This window comes from Anopheles marshallii, chromosome 3 (genome assembly GCF_943734725.1).
Source record: "Anopheles marshallii chromosome 3, idAnoMarsDA_429_01, whole genome shotgun sequence".
NCBI lineage: Eukaryota > Metazoa > Arthropoda > Insecta > Diptera > Culicidae > Anopheles > Anopheles marshallii.
The window spans coordinates 21392589-21412067 of NC_071327.1; the positions used below are offsets into that span (position 1 = coordinate 21392589).

Sequence of the window (19479 nt, forward strand, 5' to 3'; positions counted from 1 at the left end):
ATGAAATGATCTTTAAAAACATGTAAATACAACACAAAAAATTTGGTTTCAGTTCGCGAACATAGTTCAAAACAACCCTCCGCTTGACAGGACACTCCTAGGCTCGGTTGACAGTTGCTTTGTTTACATTCTTTTCGTTAGTCTCGTGCGCGCTCCGATGGTTGCGTTCGGCGACGGAATTGATGGTTTTGTGTTATAAAAATGTTTCGCATGCTTAATTTGAGAAGTTTAGCACAGAACAAGAATAAGTTTCTTGCTCACAAAGGTGGAATTGGGCGTGTAGACTCTACCAGCAGCGTAGTGTACTGCCCGTTCCGAAAAGTGTCCCATTTATGTAACCGGGAGCGAGTGCCCGATCTACTTATAGCACGAGGTAAGAATTATTTCTAGCGCATGGGAGATCATCGAAACTGATCTGATTTAATGGAATATCTGGAAGAACCGTACTTGCAAGCGCAAGCCAATTATTACATCATCGTCCCGGAAAACATGTGCTTGCACGATATTGCGTTTTTATTTAACGTCGCGCGAAAGCGTGCAGCTTGACAGTTGCTTACTTCCTTTCCTCCCCGAACCGGACCCCTTGCTCAGCACCGTGCGGTTCGAATAATCGTTGGTAAACAAACGGAACTAAAACCGGTCTTTTGTGTTATCTCAATTTCTAGGCAATGCAGCGCTGAACATAAAACGCGTCCATTCGACCACCCCATCGGCGGAAATTGTATCGAGCATAGGCGGTAAAAAGACGAAGCGGAGACGCTCGAATGAAAATAAATTTACCGAGCTACTTGCAGGTACTATCACGGTAGATATTGACCATTATGCCTTTTCCACTCACATACTCTTTACATTTTTCAGTGAAAGATGGCGATACCAAAGAAACGAAAGCAACGGTGCAGAAATTAAAATCGAAAAAGTTAGCCAACTTCATACACGATCAGATTACCTTCGAAGCCTGTTCGCACAGCACACCCATATCGTCTTCCGACAAAAATACCGATGAGCTACCTCAATCGAGTAGGATTGGGCCGGCCCTGCCAGCAGATATGTCGCACTGGAACTTTGAGGAAACGCCAGTGATCTATATTGGTGGTGAAATGAAGGAAACAGACATATCGCCCGACATACTTTCGGAGATCATCGAAAGTGTACAGGTACTAAAGGAAGTACACCAGAACCGGGCACTACGCGTGAGTGGAGCGCTGGCACCACACGACGAGCTAGATCCGGCACTCGAAGAAGAGGTAGGATTGCTAGAATCGGAAGCGATACTCCCGGAAGAAGCGGATCTCGCGTTCGACGAACCGATTGATTTGACCAGCACCCAAGGTGGGGCTGGCAGTTCCAAGAGGACGAAACGAGGCAGCAAACAGCCACATCCATTGCTGGACGGTTCGGAGAAGGGCAAAAAGTTTAGCTCCAAGTATTACAAAACGTCCGAGATTGAGTGCCTTGCCCGGCAGCGTAGTTTCCAGTTGACGCTGAACGCCTATCTGGACATCTGCATCACCACTGGGATGGTAAATCGAGCGTACGCTACCACGCTCAACTATCGCCATAAGCGCAAACGCCGGGAGTTCGATGTGGGTACGTACAATCAGTTGATCCACGCGTACGCTGGTAAGGGAAATTTTTCACGCGTGAAGGACATAGTGAGGGTGATGCGGGAGGATTCCATTACACCGAATGCACAAATGTACGCGGGAATCCTCGAATGTCTGGGTCGCCTGGAACCGACCGCAGAGGTGCTAAAGCTGGCGAACCATTACGTGCATGAGGCTAGCACGGTTGGATTTACCATGACCGATATTCTGGATCAGAGTAAATTCACGCACGATCAGCAAGATGTCGTGCTGTCCCTGTTCCGTCGAATGGTACCGAACTATGTGCCCGTATATCGGGCACCAATCTTGACGTATAACAATCACTTACTGGACGCATTAAATGCGAACGTATTGCCCGTTGGAACCAGCAAACCACCCGCTGAGGAAGGATGTTATCCCGGGTCGGAAATTATGATACCCAGAGGAGGCTTCAAAAGGGAAGAATTGCAACAGATGGCTCAGAACCAGGTAGATCTGGAGTTGAGCGGATATTTAGCGGTAAAAAGCATCGAAAAGTTTCCCGCTCCAACGGAGCAAGTAATGCAGTATGTAAGTATGCGATCGCCAGCCCCTGTACACTATCAATCCTCGTATCTAATGTGTCGTGTACCGTTCTCTTCGACAGCGCAAAGAACTGGACGAGTTGAAAAAAGTGTGGTCGAAACAGATCGCGATGGCTTTCCATCGGGACTTTAACACACTGAAAGCGGTCACCGAAACAAAATCGTCTCGCACCATTAATCTGTTCCCGTATCTTAAAGCACTTTCGGTGCAACAGTTTACCGAAATCTTGCTCGACGAGGTACAGATGCTGCTGGAAGGGTCCGATACGTTTAGCTTCGTAATATCGCAACTACAGCGCGAACTGGGACGGAAAGTAGAGTCCCGCTATCACGTTGAGCAGAAGCGCATGAATGGAGTGTTGGGGAAGACGTGTGAGATTTATGACCGGTACACATCGGTCCTGGCGGACGGTCAGTCGAGTGACAATCCCCGACAGCTTTGGCAACGTTTGGTGCACGACATGCGCTGTTCGGGTCCGAGCATGGATATACAGAGTGTCGCGTGGCCCAAGGCGGCGGTGCACGGTGTGGGCAAGTTTCTGTACAACATCCTCAAGTGCGATCTGAAGATAAACGTGAATGCAACGAACAAAGCTAACCGTAAGGTGAAGCTAGTGCCGGCCTTTTACACACTGTTCCGGTACGAGGCAAAGATGGCGAAGGAACAGATAAAACCGCATCCGGTGCTGATGAAACTGTACCGCAAATCGCAACCCGACACGCTTAAGTTTGATGTTAATCTAGTCCCGATGCTATGTCCACCGCAACCGTGGAGTACACCCCGCAATGGTGGGTACATTCTGGCGGAATCGGAACTTATCCGATTGCCGCATCAGGCACATCAGCAGACAGAGCGCATAGATGATGCCGACCCGCAGGACATGTATCCCACGCTGGACGCTTTGAATCAGCTCGCCAGCATACCGTGGGTCGTGAACGGACAAATTCTGGATGTGATCGTGCAGGTGTTCAATAGCGGAGGCAATGCAAAGCTGGACGTACCGGAACCACCGTCCTCACTGCCACCCATTGTAGAGACGGCTCCGAGAAGTGAAATGAGTGGGTACGAGAAGTATCACCTGCTACGGAAGCGTCTCTATCATCGGCGCAAACAGGGCGACATGTATAGTTTGTGGTGCGATGCGCTTTACCGCCTTTCGTTGGCCAGCCACTACCGGGATAAGGTGTTCTGGTTGCCGCAAAACATCGACTTCCGTGGACGTGTTTATCCGATACCGCCTCATCTGAACCATCTCGGGCATGACCTTGCCCGTTGTCTGCTGGTGTTTCACCAGAAGAAACCGCTCGGTCCGGATGGGTTCCGGTGGTTGAAGCTGCACTGCATTAATCTGACCGGTTTGAAGAAGCGTGAATCGGTTGAGGAGCGAGTACGGTATGCGGACGAAATCATGGACGATATACTGGATTCGGCCGATCGACCATTGACGGGCAGGATGTGGTGGAGTAACTCGGATGAACCTTGGCAAACGCTGTCGTGTTGTATGGAGATTGCCAAGGTGCACAGATGTGCAGATCCGGAAAGTGCGTATGGTGTAGCGTTTGAAGCTATAGAACCATAATGTAAATGATTTTTTCCCTTTTCGTAGAGTTCGAAAGTGGTTTCCCAATTCACCAGGATGGATCCTGCAACGGATTGCAGCACTATGCCGCGCTGGGTCGTGACACACCCGGTGCAATAAGCGTCAATCTAGCACCGGCCGATGTGCCGCAAGATGTGTACAGTGCGGTGGCGGCACTGGTTGAAGAAAACCGCGCCAAAGATGCACAGAACAATGTGAAGGTGGCTGCCGTGCTGGATGGTTTCATACGGCGCAAGGTGATCAAACAAACTGTGATGACGACTGTGTACGGTGTGACACGGTACGGTGCCCGCAAACAGATTGCCCGCCAGCTCGAATACATCGACGAGTTCCCGAAGGAATGGATCTGGCCGGCATCGAACTACCTCACGGTGAAGACGTTCGATGCGCTGAGCGAAATGTTTACCTCAGCCAAGGAAATACAGGACTGGTTTACGGACTGCGCGCGGCTGATATCGGCCGTCTGTGCACAGAATGTGGAATGGGTAACGCCGCTTGGGCTGCCGGTAGTGCAACCGTACAACCGGGCGGATCGACCCATCGGTTCCAGCAAGTCGGTCCAGCTGCCGGAACATTTCGCGATGGATTCGTACGAGAAACCGAACATTATGAAGCAAAAAAATGCGTTCCCGCCAAACTTTGTGCATTCGCTTGATTCTAGCCACATGATGCTAACGTCACTCTACTGTGAGCGGGCCGGTTTGACGTTCATTTCGGTGCACGATTGCTACTGGACACATGCCTGCACCGTGCCAACCATGAACAGGGTATGAAGGATTGTTTTTTTTCAGGGATTTTACAAAGGAAAATTATTGATTCATGATTCTCCCTTTCATGCACAGATTTGTCGCGAACAGTTTGTTGCACTGCATTCCGAACCGATATTGGAAGATTTGTCCAGATTTTTGGTACAAAAGTACAGCTACGAAGAGAAGTAAGTAATGGATTGTTAAATTAATTTAATTTAAAAATTAATTAACAGATAAAAGCTAACGGTTGTATTTCTTTTCTTCCCTTGCTTTTAGTGAAATTAGCAACGATGGTTCGGTAATCGATCTCACCAAGCGCAAGCTGAACCGTATCCTGCAGCAGTGCCCCGATAAGGGTGATTTCGATCTACGCAAGGTGCTTGATTCGGTGTATTTCTTTAGCTAGAAACCTTCACTACAATCACTTCAGCGAAGGAGTTACACCAAATGTGAAGCATTGGTCTAGTCATGCCGGATCCAAATAGTGCTCGGATGTTCCGTAACCGATTGCGATCGAGCTTGCCCAGTATTTCCCTGCCTGCCCGCTTTGCCATGGGTTGTGGACGCGAAGTATCACAAATGTTTGTCCTGCCTTAGGTCCAGTGAACTGAGTTTTACAACTTGAATCAACCGTTGAACGCGTGAGGATAGTTTTTGTTTTGTTGACTATTGTCAAGGAAGGTGCTGTAAGTGGTGATCGTTAGACGGTGACGCAGCACGTCACAGAAGCCATAAAGAAGTCCTTTTTTTAGGTAAGAAGCACAGTTTTATATGATTATATGAAAGAAACTTTCGAATGATGTAGCTCTTGGAGGGATGGAAAAAGTTTCTTTCATGTTCTCTTCAATGCAAACTCAATAAGTTGCTTACAACGTTATTTTCTTTTTGATATATACAATCCAATCCAATGAATTCGACTCTTCTGGCAACAACTAAAACACAAACCTTAACATATACATCTGGTATAATCTCTTTATTGTTGTACATCAAGTAAAAGGCTAGCTATAACGGAAATGAATGGAACGAAGAAAAAACAAACTGTCTTCGCGGGTCGTTGCGGAGACACACGATTAAAGCTAGACACCTAGACGCTAGACGCGTTATAAGCGTTCAGATTGGTTAGTTGTGCAGGTTGCTCCAACCCGCAAAGTACATCACAAATAGTAGAAATCTAAGAAGTTTCCCACTGCTCGCTAATCGAGCGTTTCGATACTCTGCCGCAACTGTGCCAGCGACTGTTTGGTCACGTTCGCCAGAATACCCTCGGGCGTCATGGGATCCTCCCATTCGAGGATCCCGCCACATTCCTCCAGTATGTTGGCCGCTTCGGTGAGCTGTTGCTTGAGCGACATCCCATCCCGGTTGTCCTCACCGCGCGCGAACGCGGACTGCGCGAGCATGATAAGCGGCGCGTGCAGTTCGTACAGCAGCATCGCTCTGGCACGCGATTTGCCCGGCTCAAACACGTCCAGCACTCGCAGAATGGTGCGACACAGTTCGACCTTCCGCTCGAGCAGTATGTCCGGCAGCTCGACCATCTCGTACCCGGGAATGCGCCCGTACAGCTCGATCAAACTGTGCCGGATGGAGGTGTTGATGAAGTGCAGCGGATGCAGCACGCTGCGATACTTTTTGTACACGGTCTCGTACGCTTCCAGCCGGTTCGCTTCGTACTCCAGACAGGCCAGTTCGTCGATTTCGTTGTGTATCGTCATGACCGCCTTCTGGACGGCGGCCCCGGACGTTTTGAAGCAACACTGAGCGCACCGCCATTCGGCGTTTTCATCTGTGGTGGGTTTGAGTGTGGTTGTGATTAGTACTGAGAGTAGCGACACCCCGTAGCACGCGGCCACTTACCTAGTGGATCGGTGGTGGTTATGAATCCTCCGTTGCATTTGCTGCATAGAAGCGTGCTGAAGTGCGTCCCCAGTTCGGTCGGGTCGAGACATCGCGTGCAGTGGCATGTGAAGAATTTGCTCATCTTTAAGATCGATTGACGGGCGACCGTGCCGGTCAATGTGTACGTGTAGGTCGTGTATAGCTTCTCCCCTTCCGGCACATCCACTGCAACACGTGCTTCCAATCTGTGAAAAGGTGGGAATAGTTTAGGCATCTGTCCAAAAACAGATATATACAGTCATTCGGCCTGCGAGGTCTTTAAATCTGGGGACCGTTCGATCTGTCACACCTAGTCTTTGCCGAAGGATCTGTTGTCTGAATTAAATGAGCTCGACTCTTCTGGTCTAGGAAACCATGTCGTTACTCAAATGGCCATGACCAATGACAAAAACTGAAAATAGTAGTGTTGTGCTTAATGAATCTTTGGAGAAGAGGTATTCATATTAGAGATGAGAATAATCACTCTTTTCAATGATTTGAATCAGAGTCAAAGAGTTGGTTTAAAGATTTGAAACCTTTACTCACTCTTTTAAGATTCATTAAAAAATATTACACTGCGTTTATGTTTTTACCACTCTTTTGCGTTTATACTCACTCTCACTCTCTGTGCCGACTAGAAACTCACTCAGGAGTGAGTAAAACTGTTTTATCACTCTTTGGATTATAATCACTTTGTAAGAGTGAGTAAAAGAGTATTATCACTCTTTGGATTATAATCACTCTGTACGAGTGAGTAAAAGAGTATTATCACTCTTTTGGGATTTTATACACTGAGAATGAATGAACAAACGTGTTTTATCATTTTCTTTGGATTTTATTCACCGTGCGCCTGGGGATTTCGGGTTAGTAAGAATGAGTAAAATGTGTTGTTTCTCTTGTTGGATTTTAAACATTGAGTAAAACAGGAAGAGAATAAAAGAAAGTGTTTTATTTTAGTGTTTATTATTCTTTTATTGAAAATGGTTTATTATAAAGAAAGGAAACAATTGGATGCAATGGGTAATTTAGAGGGACTGATGGACAACTAGAATTTTTTTTCGTTCATTTTGATACGGAAAACCGAGTGACAAAACACTTTTACTCACTCCTATTCATCGATCTCAACCCAAAACGGATAATAAAACATTGTCACAATCTTTTACTCTCTCCCTGTTTTACTCAATGTTTACAATCCAACAAGAGAGAGAATGCTTTTTTACTCACTCTTTCTAACCCGACATCCCCCAACCGGGCAATGAATAAAATCCAAAGAAAATGATAAAACTCGTTTGCTCATTCATTCTCAGTGTATAAAATCCCAAAAGAGTGATAAAACTCTTTTACTCACTCTTATAGAGTGATTATAATCCAAAGAGTGATAAAACAGTTTTACTCACTCCTGAGTGAGTTTCTAGTCGGCACAGAGAGTGAGAGTGAGTATAAACGCAAAAGAGTGGTTAAAGGAGTCATAAAAACTCCTTGTGCTGATTCATACTCATTCACTCTGTCGAAGGTTTCAAATCACTCACTCACTCTTACTTATCGTGCACATCTCTAATTCGTATGGATCTCTTGAGAAGAGTCATTCAAATCAGGAGCCAAATATCCAAAGAATCCTCAAGATTTATTATTAAAGAATCAAGACTCTTGATTCATATATCTTCAAAGATCTAAGGAATCTAAGAAATTCATGTATCTTTGAGGCTCTTAAAGAAATAGAGATTCAGATTCATTAATTCAGTTCAAAGACTCATTCGGGGTCATGAATCTGAATGCACCCTACACTAGAACATTGAGCTTATCTCCTCGAAGAAGTTCGTCTTGAATATTGCACAACAAATTTGTTGTTCTATTGTCGATCGAGAACTGCATCTATTGAACTTCATTCTAAGCCAACCACTCGCTCATTTCAGCTACTTTACCACGGGCCACGGACTAGGTGGTGTTTCTCCCGAAAACGGTGGGAAATCTATTTTTATTGCAACCAAAAACCATCCACCAACCGCGCCAACCTGCCGTTCGCGATTGGCCAGCAATGCTCCCCGCAGGTCAGGGATCGACATCGCAATCGACATTGTTTCGTTCACGACTGACCCGAATAATGCGCAGCACTAGTGTGTTGCACTGCCGGTTTACTCGCTCACCTGAACCCATCGCTCGGATGTATCGAATGTATCACGTTCGGCACACAGTTGTGCGCCATTATCGCCAGCTGTGGATAGAGCCCCCGCAGGCTGTACCCGTTGCACGTACGTCCCTCGAACGCGTTCACATCCAACAGCCCGATCGCGCGCTGCACCAGCTCGGCCGTGAACCGCTGCCCAAGCTTGCACGGACCGCACAGGAACGCCACAATATTGTTCTCGTCCACCTTCCAGTTGGCGCTCTCGCGCCGTTCCGCGTCGTGGTACTCCATCGGTTCGATCTCGCGCATCCACCGTGCCTCGTCCGCCTCCTTCGCCAGCAGCACCCGCAGCGGGGTTATGCAATCGAGCTGCACGCACCCGGCGGTTGAATCATCCACCGGCCGGAATCGTACACCGCACGCCGAAAACACCTCACATTCGCCCCGGTGATAGAGGAGCTCGCCGGCCCCGCTACAATCCTCACACAGCGGCCAACCGCACCGGGAACAGCGCGGACCACCGTTGCTGCCGTCCACCGGGCAACAGCATTCCAGACAGAGCGGTGGGCTGTCCAGCTTCGGACCGACGGCGAACGGGCGCTCCTCGAACAGCCGGTCGCCTGCCTGCAGGTTACGTGCGGCCACGCCGTAACGCCCGAATTCCACACATTCCAGCACTTTGTAAGTACCGTCCTCCATGCTTCGCACCACTGTTTTACGTCCGCCGTAGGGACCACACACTAAAAACACACTCGAGACGAGTCCCGTCACGTCACTAGCCGCGAGTCACGCGTCGTTTGCAAGGCGCGTTAGCTTACCGCTCGCTAACGAACGAATTAATGGCGCACTTCGGGTTCTGGGTGGTTGCATTTATAGATTTCACCGATGTCGAACCGCACTCGTCTGTGTCTGTGGGACCGTAGCCGAACGACGCACCTCCCCATGCACGGTGGGATGATGCGAGGACCAGTGTGGAACCTTTCAAGCAGATGCAGTCATACACATCATCCGTAAAGAGTCATGAATCGACTCTTACAAGAGTCCATGATCTTTGAGGATCATGAATCAGACGTGTTCAGGAATCTTTGGAAATCTCTAATCTCCAATATTGTACATATCGGACTAGTGTTTTACTAATAAAAAGATGCAATTATACAACTCTTCAATAAAGAATCATGCTGACATTCCATGAGCTTCATGAGCATCATGAGTCAAAAGATTCACGGATCTTAGGAAACTCATCTCCAATTTTGTACTTGTTGGACTAGTGTTCTACTGGTTGAACCTTTCAACAAGATGCAGTTGTACAATTCTTCAATAAAGAGTTCTGAGTTGACTCTTTAAAGATTCCATGAGCTTTGATTCGTGAATCTTTTGATTCATGATCAAGTCAAAAGATTCACGAATCTTTGGAAATTCATGTCCTCGAAATGAATCAAGTCAAAAGATTCACGAATCTTTGGAAATTCATGTCCTCGAAATGAATTTCCAATTTTAAATCACCTCAAGAATTTCACAACTCTCCAAGAAATTCAGTTTTGTAGAATTAAAGAATCTCTCAAGGTTTCATGGTGTTCAAAACACTAACGAATATATAAAAAATTCTCAGATTAAATCTTGGGCAAATCTGTTCTAGATTCATGGTTCTGAATCTGAATCTCTATTTTAAAGATTCATTAATCATTCAAGATGTATGACCTCCAAGGAATTCGCCTGACTGGGGTACAAGTCCGCTCCCGGACATCAGTTGTCAAAAATGGGCCCAGCTGCAATTTCGATGCTCTAAGAATCCATAAATCTTTTGAGATAAGGTTCCTGATTTGAATGTCTCTTCATTAAAGATGCATACGAATGACTTTTCTTAAAGGTTTTATTAAGCGCAACACTACACAGATCTCTCCAAAATCATAATTATCCATGGCTAATTTCTGTCTACGCTCTGTCTGTCGCTCTATTAAGTGTTTTGGGTATTTTCGAAAAATTGGTACTAAAAAGTTCCCCAATTCTCCCAATAGCTTTAGAGACCTGCTTGGTGATCTTTAGAGTCACGACTCTTCCTAATAGAAATTCGATATTACAATTTACTTCTCGAAACACACTCGATGTATTGTTTGGCCTATCTACTACAAGTGCATCAATGCTAACGTCCCCGTTTTTGTCCAGCGAATCCGCCCATCGTGCAAAAAATCGGCCGGTTGTTTCGGGGCAATTCGGCTATTTTGTGTTTGTTGTTTCGCCAGTGCTATTTTCACAGCTTCCTCCCCCTGTTGCGGTTGCCGTTCGCGTGTTTATTTTTAGCACGCATCCAAAAAGTGGCCAGGCCTCCACTAGCCAGGCGACCCGCCGGTTCCGTTCTGTGCGCGTATTCGGAAAGGTGTGTGCATCGTTCGATTTGTCATTATTTGCGCTTCGGCGAAGGAACCATACGGAAAGAATGATCCTGCAGTGGTGTTGTTTCGGTTGGAAATAATTGAGAAATTTTACTCAGAAAAGTAATCTACAGCGAACGTGTAGAAGTAGCATTAGTTGAGTATAAGTTATCATATTTTTGTTCGTTTCGAGACTTATTTGCCCAAATCTCTTATTTACTTTTACCATTGCATTTTAAAACATTTTGTTACAATTCAATTTTCTATTGCAAACGTGATCGCTTGATCATATCGTGAACGGGAAATTGTTTTCATCGGCACTGTTTGCGTTTATGCGGAAAAACGGGGTGGCCTAACAAGTGTTGATGATGGTAAGCTAATTTGACGATCGAGGTCTTGCACTTCGCACCCCTTTGCATGCGTTCCACCTACGCTCTCGCTTCCCACCTCCGCTGTTGTAGTGATTCACGGAGCGTAAGAATTTTCTTCCCGTCTGCAAGTGCGTAAGGTGAACCCCGCATGCGCATACGATTCGAGGGGTTTTGTTGGCAGCACGTTCCGACAAGGAAGGCATGGCTAGAGTAACGAGGCGTGCTGAAGAAGCAAACTTAACTCGGGTGCCGGTGTGGTTGATTTGCTTAAGTGCGAGCAAATAAGGTGGTTGTAACGCATGTTGCAAGTAACTTCGCGAAGGTTTTATAAGTAAATTTTGTTAAGCAAGATTAGTTGACATGAATTCAATGTTGTTAAGTTAGGTTCAAATTCTGAGTTACGCATTTTCGTTTTAAAGTGATAATACAATTTCACTAATTCCTATAACAATGATCGTTCCTACTGAGAATCAAGCCTAGCTTTTGATGTTACACAGTGCAGAAATTCATTTTCGTTTAAAAATATTTGAACAACCTGAACTTTCCACCTGCTAACCTTGCATGCAAAACACTATTCATTGAACATTGTGTGCAATGTATCGTATGCGAGAGCGCCGATCATTTTGGCGAATTCCTTTCTCAATATTTTGAAAGTCACGTTTGTGCTGTTCCTTTTTTGAGTTTTTTTTTGTGTATTTACGCGTTGCTGTTATATGTACACTCGACAATTCGACAAATTGTAAGCGCGACGACAAACTTTCGTCTCAAAACTTTCCACTACTACACCGACGACGTGTTCCTGAAGAGGAATTGCTTAATGAACGATCGTTAACCGCTTTTTCTTGTAGCCCTTGCACGATATTTCTAATGTCCGCTGGCATCATCATCCTCTCCAGGGACCGTTTTCATACCGCTACCCACCGGTCCATGTCGTCTTTCCCAGATCATGCGATGCTTCTGCTTCATGTAGGCCGTCTTCGCATTCGCATAACCACCGAGATCTCCATCTAAAATGACAAACATTAAAGAAAATGAAAAAAAAAACAATGCAACAACTCCAATCAAACACACTTACACTTGATAAACCAGTTCTCGGACGCCTTCTCGTACGTGTTCAGCAGCGAACGACACTTGCGCTCGTGGTCCGGCTGCTCGTACAGCACACAGTCCTCGAAACGTTGGCGCAAGATGGAAAGGATTTCATTGTCGACCATCCTGCGGAACCAAACAAAATGAAGTGAAAATATATTTCCGCTTATCGACCGTAATGAGCATGTAAATTGAACGATTCCAGTTCAGAATGGAAAATGCATTTCCAAGGGCTTTATTTATGATTATTCTCAAACTGTTTGCTGCTTATCGTCCCGTTGCTGCTTATGCCAATTGAAACATTTCGGTTCCAAAAAGGAAGGGTAGCAAGCAATGTTTCTATCGCCCGCATTTTCAAGTGTTTGATGGAAGTAGACTGATAGCTGTTATGTCTGGTGGAAACTTCTCAACAGCACAGACAGATAGTCTCCAATGGTTGAGAGAAAAAAATAAATAGTTTCCTAGCGCCAATCACAGACCCGAAAGGCATCACAAAACATACGAATGGTGATGATTTCATCGATCATTCGATCTGAACGCTTAATTGATGCTAACGACGGGAAGGAAAATAGTTTCGTCCAATGGTTTACTGCATCAATCATTCTGCTGCTCGTGGTAAACATGCACATGAATATAAACATTAATAAACCCATCAATAAATTTGAGCTCGATAAACAATTAACTTTGCCGCATTAGAATAAACAATCATTAAATGCTGTTGCATCAACAATTTCGATTGCAATACATGATCATTTGGATAGATTGTTGGTCCAAAAGTATTTTCAAGCGAGTTTACTTGTTGATTTGTGGGTTGGTGAGTTGATTTAAAGATTTTTTTGTACGTATTTAACGACAGTCCATATTTAAATCCAATTTTTCTGCCGATTTTTTTATAAACTACCGGGCGTCTCCATCACCTTTTCGCATGCGTAAAAATGAAACAGTTCACACATAAATACGGAGAGAGAATCGGTTTATAAAAAAAAAACGACATTCAATTCGAACAGTAGGAAACAACTGATTTCCAACCCGAGAACAACACAATATTTCGCCAACGCAACACACGATGATAACGTTTGTCCCGCCGGTTCGAGATATAAATATCTTTTATTTACATTGTGTCCAACAAACAAATTCGTGCAGCGTTCGCTTCGTTGTGCGATTTTCTTGTAAAATGCATTTGTTTATGCGTTCCAGGTTATTCTCAGTGTTACCCGGCACCCGGTAAGGTTTGTTGGGGGGTTTTTATTTTTGCAGTTTGTTCATCTGGAACGGGAGGGCAATTGTACGGTGCTGGACATTTTCCATTTACTGCCATAGCTACTCGTGGCTGGACTGGTTGGGTGTTTTTTTTCTGTGCAGCAAAATAATAACATATTTTAACGAGCGAAACTAATTTGCCCCACGAGCAGCAGCGTGTTGGAGGAGTGCATATTTAAGTTGTAAGGTACAGCACATTTAATTTGCGCTTGTGTGGCAATTTGCCGATTACGGGCAGACGTACGTTTTCCTTTGTTGAGTGCCTTGCAGTAGTGATTTTACACAGACTATCCTTTAAATGCATCCCTCAGGCAAAATAAATAGATCTGCAGCTTATCTAACGTCAAAAAAAAATCAATCGCAAAAGGTTAAGCTCATCTTTAACATTTCCAATGCATGGCATCTCATCATAAACACCGTCAAAGTAGAGGCCCACAGCATCAAAAGGACTAATTAATTAGAATAACGATAATCTGTCAACGCTAACAACCGATCGCTTCATCCAACCGATCGGCGCAGCTTGAAGCAGACCACACGGCTTCGAACGAAGCCAGTCAAACGATCGACAGGGACGTACAATTTTGGCATCATTCGCCCAACCACTGAACCGGGGGTGTGGGGGCCCCCGGGGATTTTCCCCGAGTAAACATACACGTACGTACGATGCTACGAATGAAGATGTTGCCCGCAGTCTAATGAAGATGATGGTGCAGGTGTGTGTCGTACGTGTTTACATTTGCTTCACCCGTTTAAACCTATCCTTTTTTTTTGCAACGTTTGCTCCGAGTACACCATTCTTTTTTTTTTGCGTTTGCAAACATAAAACAGATGATCTTGACATTGTGTGTTGCCGGCGTACCGGCGTACAAGGATGTTTATGGAGTGTTGCTAGCGTCCACACCTTTCACATGCGTTAATGTGCCTCGAATCGTTGTATTTTATGGACGGGCGCATGGATGCCACTTAAAACGAGCTTTGCACGTACATTCTTCCCCTGGCGATGGATTTCCGGTGGGGGTTGTTTTTTACACACCAGAAAAGACGCAGATTTAGTACCTTTCAACCTGACCGGCACACACTCACGCACGGCGCACTTGAGATTCGCTTCCAATGGTCAGATCATACGCGGGGCTCCGGTTGCAGTGTAAAATCGCACGATCGCAAGGCCATCGACGTGTTATTGCTTTTTATAGCTCGGGAAATAGAGGGAGAAGCGATGCGAACCCTTTTGTAAGGTTGTGTGCCACCTTTTTGGCGGCAGCCGACAGCAATGGATGCGCTAAGATAAAGCCATAATCACCCTATAAATACGGGATCGAGTAACATTCAATACGGCCAGCCTGTGTCGGTGTGGTCGACAAAATAGGAATAAGAAAAAGCGAGCAAACGGAAACAAACAAACTCGTTAGCGTTTGGAAAATTATCGTGTATCGATTAGACCGAACGCAAACGATTGTTGCTACGAAATGATCATACAATCGGCAGTACGATTGTGGATTGCACATTGGGCGAGTGAGTAGCAGTTGAACTGGTCACAAACATTTTTTAGTCGTGTTGGCTACAATCTTTTAAGGAGAGTTATTTTCATGTATCTTCCATGATAAGTTATCCAAAACCATGAGATAACTCTCAAAAGTTGCATGAATTTTCTGAGTTGTATGAAATAACTCTTGAAAAATTCACGAGTTCTCAGATATAATCATGAGACAACTCTAAATAAATTCATTTCTAAAGAAGTACTAAGTAGTCTTCCGCGAAGGTCGAAGGTTTTTTTCGCGGCTGCAGCGATCGGATAAATCTTAGCATGTTCGTCGGCATTACGGTGCATGACATACTGTGCAAAACAAGGGGTACACGTTGCTCCAAATGTAGCGACGTCCATTGAATTATTTAAGGATTTTTACTCTAGTCTAAGCGAAGCAAATACCGCTAACTAAGGGAGGCTTCGGGTCGAATACGGATCTGATGGAACTCTCGAAAGATCCACAAATCCTCAGAGATAATCATGAGATAATTCTCAAAAGATCCACGAATCCTCAGAGATAATTATGAGGTAACTCTCAAAAGATCCACGAATCCTCAGAAATAATCATGAGGTAACTCACAACAGATCTACGAATCCTCAGAGATAATCATAAGATAACTCTAACGAAATTCACGAATCCTCAGATATCATCATTAGACAACTCTCAAACGATCCACGAATCATCAGCTCAGAGATAACCATGTGGTAACTCTCAACAGATCCAAGAATCATCAGAGCTCATTATGAGATAACATCCACGAATCTTCAGAGATAATCATGAGATCATTTTCAAAAGGTCCTCGAATCCTACGAGCTAATCATAAGATAATTCTAACAAAATTCACGAATCCTCAAAGATCATCATTAGATAACTCTCAAAAGTTTCATGAATCATTGAAGACTCATGCACGAATCAAAATTTATTTAGAAATCCATGGATCTTTGAGGATTCATTATCCTTCAGACAGAATGGGGGATTAAGAGTCTTTCATTCAGTAGAAGGATTCAGAGAGATTCGAAAATTAGATCAAAATTCAACATGGTGATATTTTGACCACCGTCCAGTGCGATACTTTCCCACCATTCAAGGTCTACCCAAACATATCGATCGGCGATCGTATTGGCAGCAGCATTCAAAATCGATTTTAAGCTTCGTACCACACGCTCCGAACACAGGGGAAACGTACTCGGTCAGTCTTAGTTCTCAATTCCATCCCATCGCACATCGATTTCGTTTTCGTGTGGTCTCAAGCGAACCGAAGTGACTCGAGTGTGCTCGTCGACACGTGGCCCCCCACACAACACACCGCACCTGAGTCGGGAGGTGACTTATTCCAACCCCTTCCACCGTATTCCACCAACGACCAGCGCGATGGGTAATGCGCCAAATCCGAAGCAATACACGAAGTACAGCAAAAACACGGCCGAGGTGCGGGTGAAGAAATGCATACCGGTGCAACGGGGCATGTTTCGGCTGGGCAGGGGCAACTTCTTCTACCTGATACTGATCAAAATCTTTACCATTCTCAACAACATTGTCAACAAGTGTCTATAGTGTGTTGTGTGCCTCGTCTTTTATCTGTTACTGTCGCGAATCCATTCCGTTCCCGTCCGTTTCCCGATCCGACTGTAACGGATGCTGGATGCGGAATCCGTTCTGTCCGTCCAACTGTATCAACTCTTTCTGTTTGATTGTGTCGGTGATCATAGTGGGATTTGTTTCGTACGTGACGACAGTGGCCACGCTCGCTCTGTTTCACCTCCGGCTAATAAAATATTAATTTCTGCGTTTATTTTTATGGCCGCCCATCGACAGTGACGAGTCAGCGAAAATGAATGATCTCAGCCACGAATCAGCTGCTGGGGATATTCGCGCGGGAAACGAAGATGCCGGCCAGCGCTGTGGAACCGAGGCAAATTATGATCGATGGCTAATGGATTGTGACTGGATGCACAGCCAACAGAAATGCCAAGCCGCTTACCCTCCACTCCCAGCCGGCCGGTAAAGCAGACTGTTTGCAGCGGGTACAGTGAATGGCGCCATAGTGTGCCTGTGTTTAATGCAACATGTGGCTACAGACGCTTATTTTGTCGGGTGTTGTGGTATTTCGGTGTGTTTACTTTAGCGTGTATAGAATGAGCTAAGTGAAGGATAGGAACTACATGTGACTGCTTATTAGCATATGTGTTAGGTAAGGAATTTTCCAACAAATATACAACTATTACTTCCCCATCATACGCCACAAAAGGCGTGGGGATTGTTGTGCACAACAGGCGAGAGAAGGTTTTGATATTTTCTTCATGTCTACGTTTGAGATGCCACATCCGAAAATTGCAAATGCAATCGAATTTTCGACGTAATAAAAGTTGAGATACCCGAACAAATGCAAACGGTAATTGAGGTAGATTTGATGGGTTATGATGATGATGGATAATGGAGGAAGCGAGATTTTTTTTTTGCGTTTCGCAAAGACCTAAGAGGGTTCTGGAATTCTTTTTTTCTCGTTGAGGTTATTTGTAACGGCTTTTACTTGTTCCTGTAATGTTGGTAGTAGAGGCACTGCTATTTTACACAACCGGACTGGTCCCATATATGATGTGTATCTGATTACCCAGATATGGTAGACGTGACCAAGCAGGTCTTTGCGGTAAGAATGATGCCTTAAATCTGATGATTAATCGGGAGTTCTAAGCATCCTAACTAATTAGAAGATCATAGGTCTGCCGTCTCTGACAAAGAGTAGACAGTTGTTCATCTTTAATTTGGCAATATCACCTCTTTCTAGACTTGTTTTTCCAAGCTCCAAGTTTATCCGAATAAATATGCACTCTATCACTATCATCAGTCTTCCTGCAATATCTAATGTCTATCTGTAATTTGAACTAAATCCAGTAGCATTAAATGAGGGCTTCGATACAGTCAAGATTCGAACCAGACCTATTATTGAGTCCTGCTTTTTTCGATTATAATATTGTCCCTGTGTTTTAAGAACTATAATGTTTTGTGAATAAATCGCTGGCACTTACTTGTCGCGCCTAAACTGTTGGTTTGCCTCGAACATGCACACCGCATCGTCGGTGTAACATTGGTCGATGGTCGGCACACGGCGGAACTTCTGATGGTACCACGGGTACGTTTGCCGGTTAGGTTCGACGATTTTCTCTGCAAATGAAAACAAACGTGCTTTAGTGTTTTGAAAGCGATTGCCGATGTCGGCGTCCGGTGTCTGGAGGTTAGAGACAATTATGTAATGATATTTTCGCATGAAACATTGTTACGTTTTGAAAGCTTTTTGTCGCTTTCATTTAACGGTAATTGCACTGTTTGGATCGCAAAAGAATACTGGCGTCGTTTCAGTTTCATTGAAAACTAATGCGATATTCTTTTTGCGAGCTTAAAACGATATTTTTATCATTGCTGCTCATATACTTACCACGGAACCATGTTACGGGTGAATCGATGGTTGCCTTTACGGCATTCAGAAAGCTTTCGAGCGGGTTACGGGCAGGAGCCTCCGGCATTTTGATCAATCGGCAAGTTCTAAAAGAAAGCAAACCCTGGTTAATGTATGAACGCGAGAATTAAAGAGATTTTTGCAAAACATACTCCACTAACCAAAACACCGAAAATTCCGTAACGTTTTGACAGTTCCGCACAGGCAGGTTGTCAAACTTCGGCCTGCCTTCGGGAAATGTCATTTATACCCCAGTGAAAAAACTATACCCAATAGAGTGAGATGACTTTTTGAAACAAGCATGGCATGCTAAGCTAAAAACCGTTGGAGAATGATGCTCTGAGTTTGTATTACTTTTCGTTTTGCCTATATTTATGAAAATAGGAAAGTTATACCAAACAAAAAAATCGTCTTTATTTGCATTATGATTACTTTTCCGTGCGATATTCATCTTGAAGAAAATAAAAATAAATTAAATGAAAGACGCATGTTTCGAGTGAAATGTTTATAGCATATGAGAAATTCTGGTTTTATTTCATTATGATGGATGATGCCATTCTTCGTCAAGCATATCATATTTTGTCATTGTCGTAGTTTATTTATTTAAAGATAGCGATTTAGTGATAGCAGTAGTAAATTGCTGTAGCGATAACGATACAAATACGCTCTATAAAATCTATCTGACTCAATGTGCCCTGTTGATTTCAGCTACAGCTAACTCTTCGCCTTTCCTTTTGTTCAGGAGTGTTGACGACATAAAATACAAACTCTTTCACTATTACAAGACGACAAAACTTATACCAGCGTTCGAATCCGCTGGTTTCATATTTGGTGCAAAATGACCATTTGTACATATAAAATGTTGGGCCAGTACTGATGGAAACATCGAA

General features: G+C 44.5%; 3 protein-coding genes across 3 annotated transcripts; 1 reads left to right on the plus strand and 2 right to left on the minus strand.

Moving 5' to 3' along the window:
• The first annotated feature begins 201 nt into the window (after positions 1–201).
• Positions 202–4923, plus strand: LOC128712234 (DNA-directed RNA polymerase, mitochondrial). The gene is made up of 7 exons (XM_053807130.1): positions 202–373; positions 666–794; positions 859–2153; positions 2230–3709; positions 3775–4535; positions 4611–4702; positions 4794–4923. The coding sequence occupies exons 1-7, from the start codon at positions 202–204 to the stop codon at positions 4921–4923; spliced, it is 4059 nt and encodes a 1352-aa protein (XP_053663105.1).
• A 787-nt stretch (positions 4924–5710) lies between these two features.
• Positions 5711–9219, minus strand: LOC128711901 (SET domain-containing protein SmydA-8). Its single transcript, XM_053806791.1, has 3 exons — positions 8540–9219; positions 6375–6601; positions 5711–6303 (listed from the first exon to the last, which is right to left on the minus strand). Exons 1-3 carry the CDS (start codon positions 9217–9219, stop codon positions 5711–5713), a joined length of 1500 nt encoding a protein of 499 aa, XP_053662766.1.
• Positions 9220–12124: 2905 nt separating this feature from the next.
• Positions 12125–18656, minus strand: LOC128711530 (NADH dehydrogenase [ubiquinone] 1 beta subcomplex subunit 10). Its single transcript, XM_053806411.1, has 4 exons — positions 18569–18656; positions 18162–18297; positions 12336–12475; positions 12125–12267 (listed from the first exon to the last, which is right to left on the minus strand). The coding sequence occupies exons 1-4, from the start codon at positions 18654–18656 to the stop codon at positions 12125–12127; spliced, it is 507 nt and encodes a 168-aa protein (XP_053662386.1).
• Positions 18657–19479: the final 823 nt, after the last annotated feature.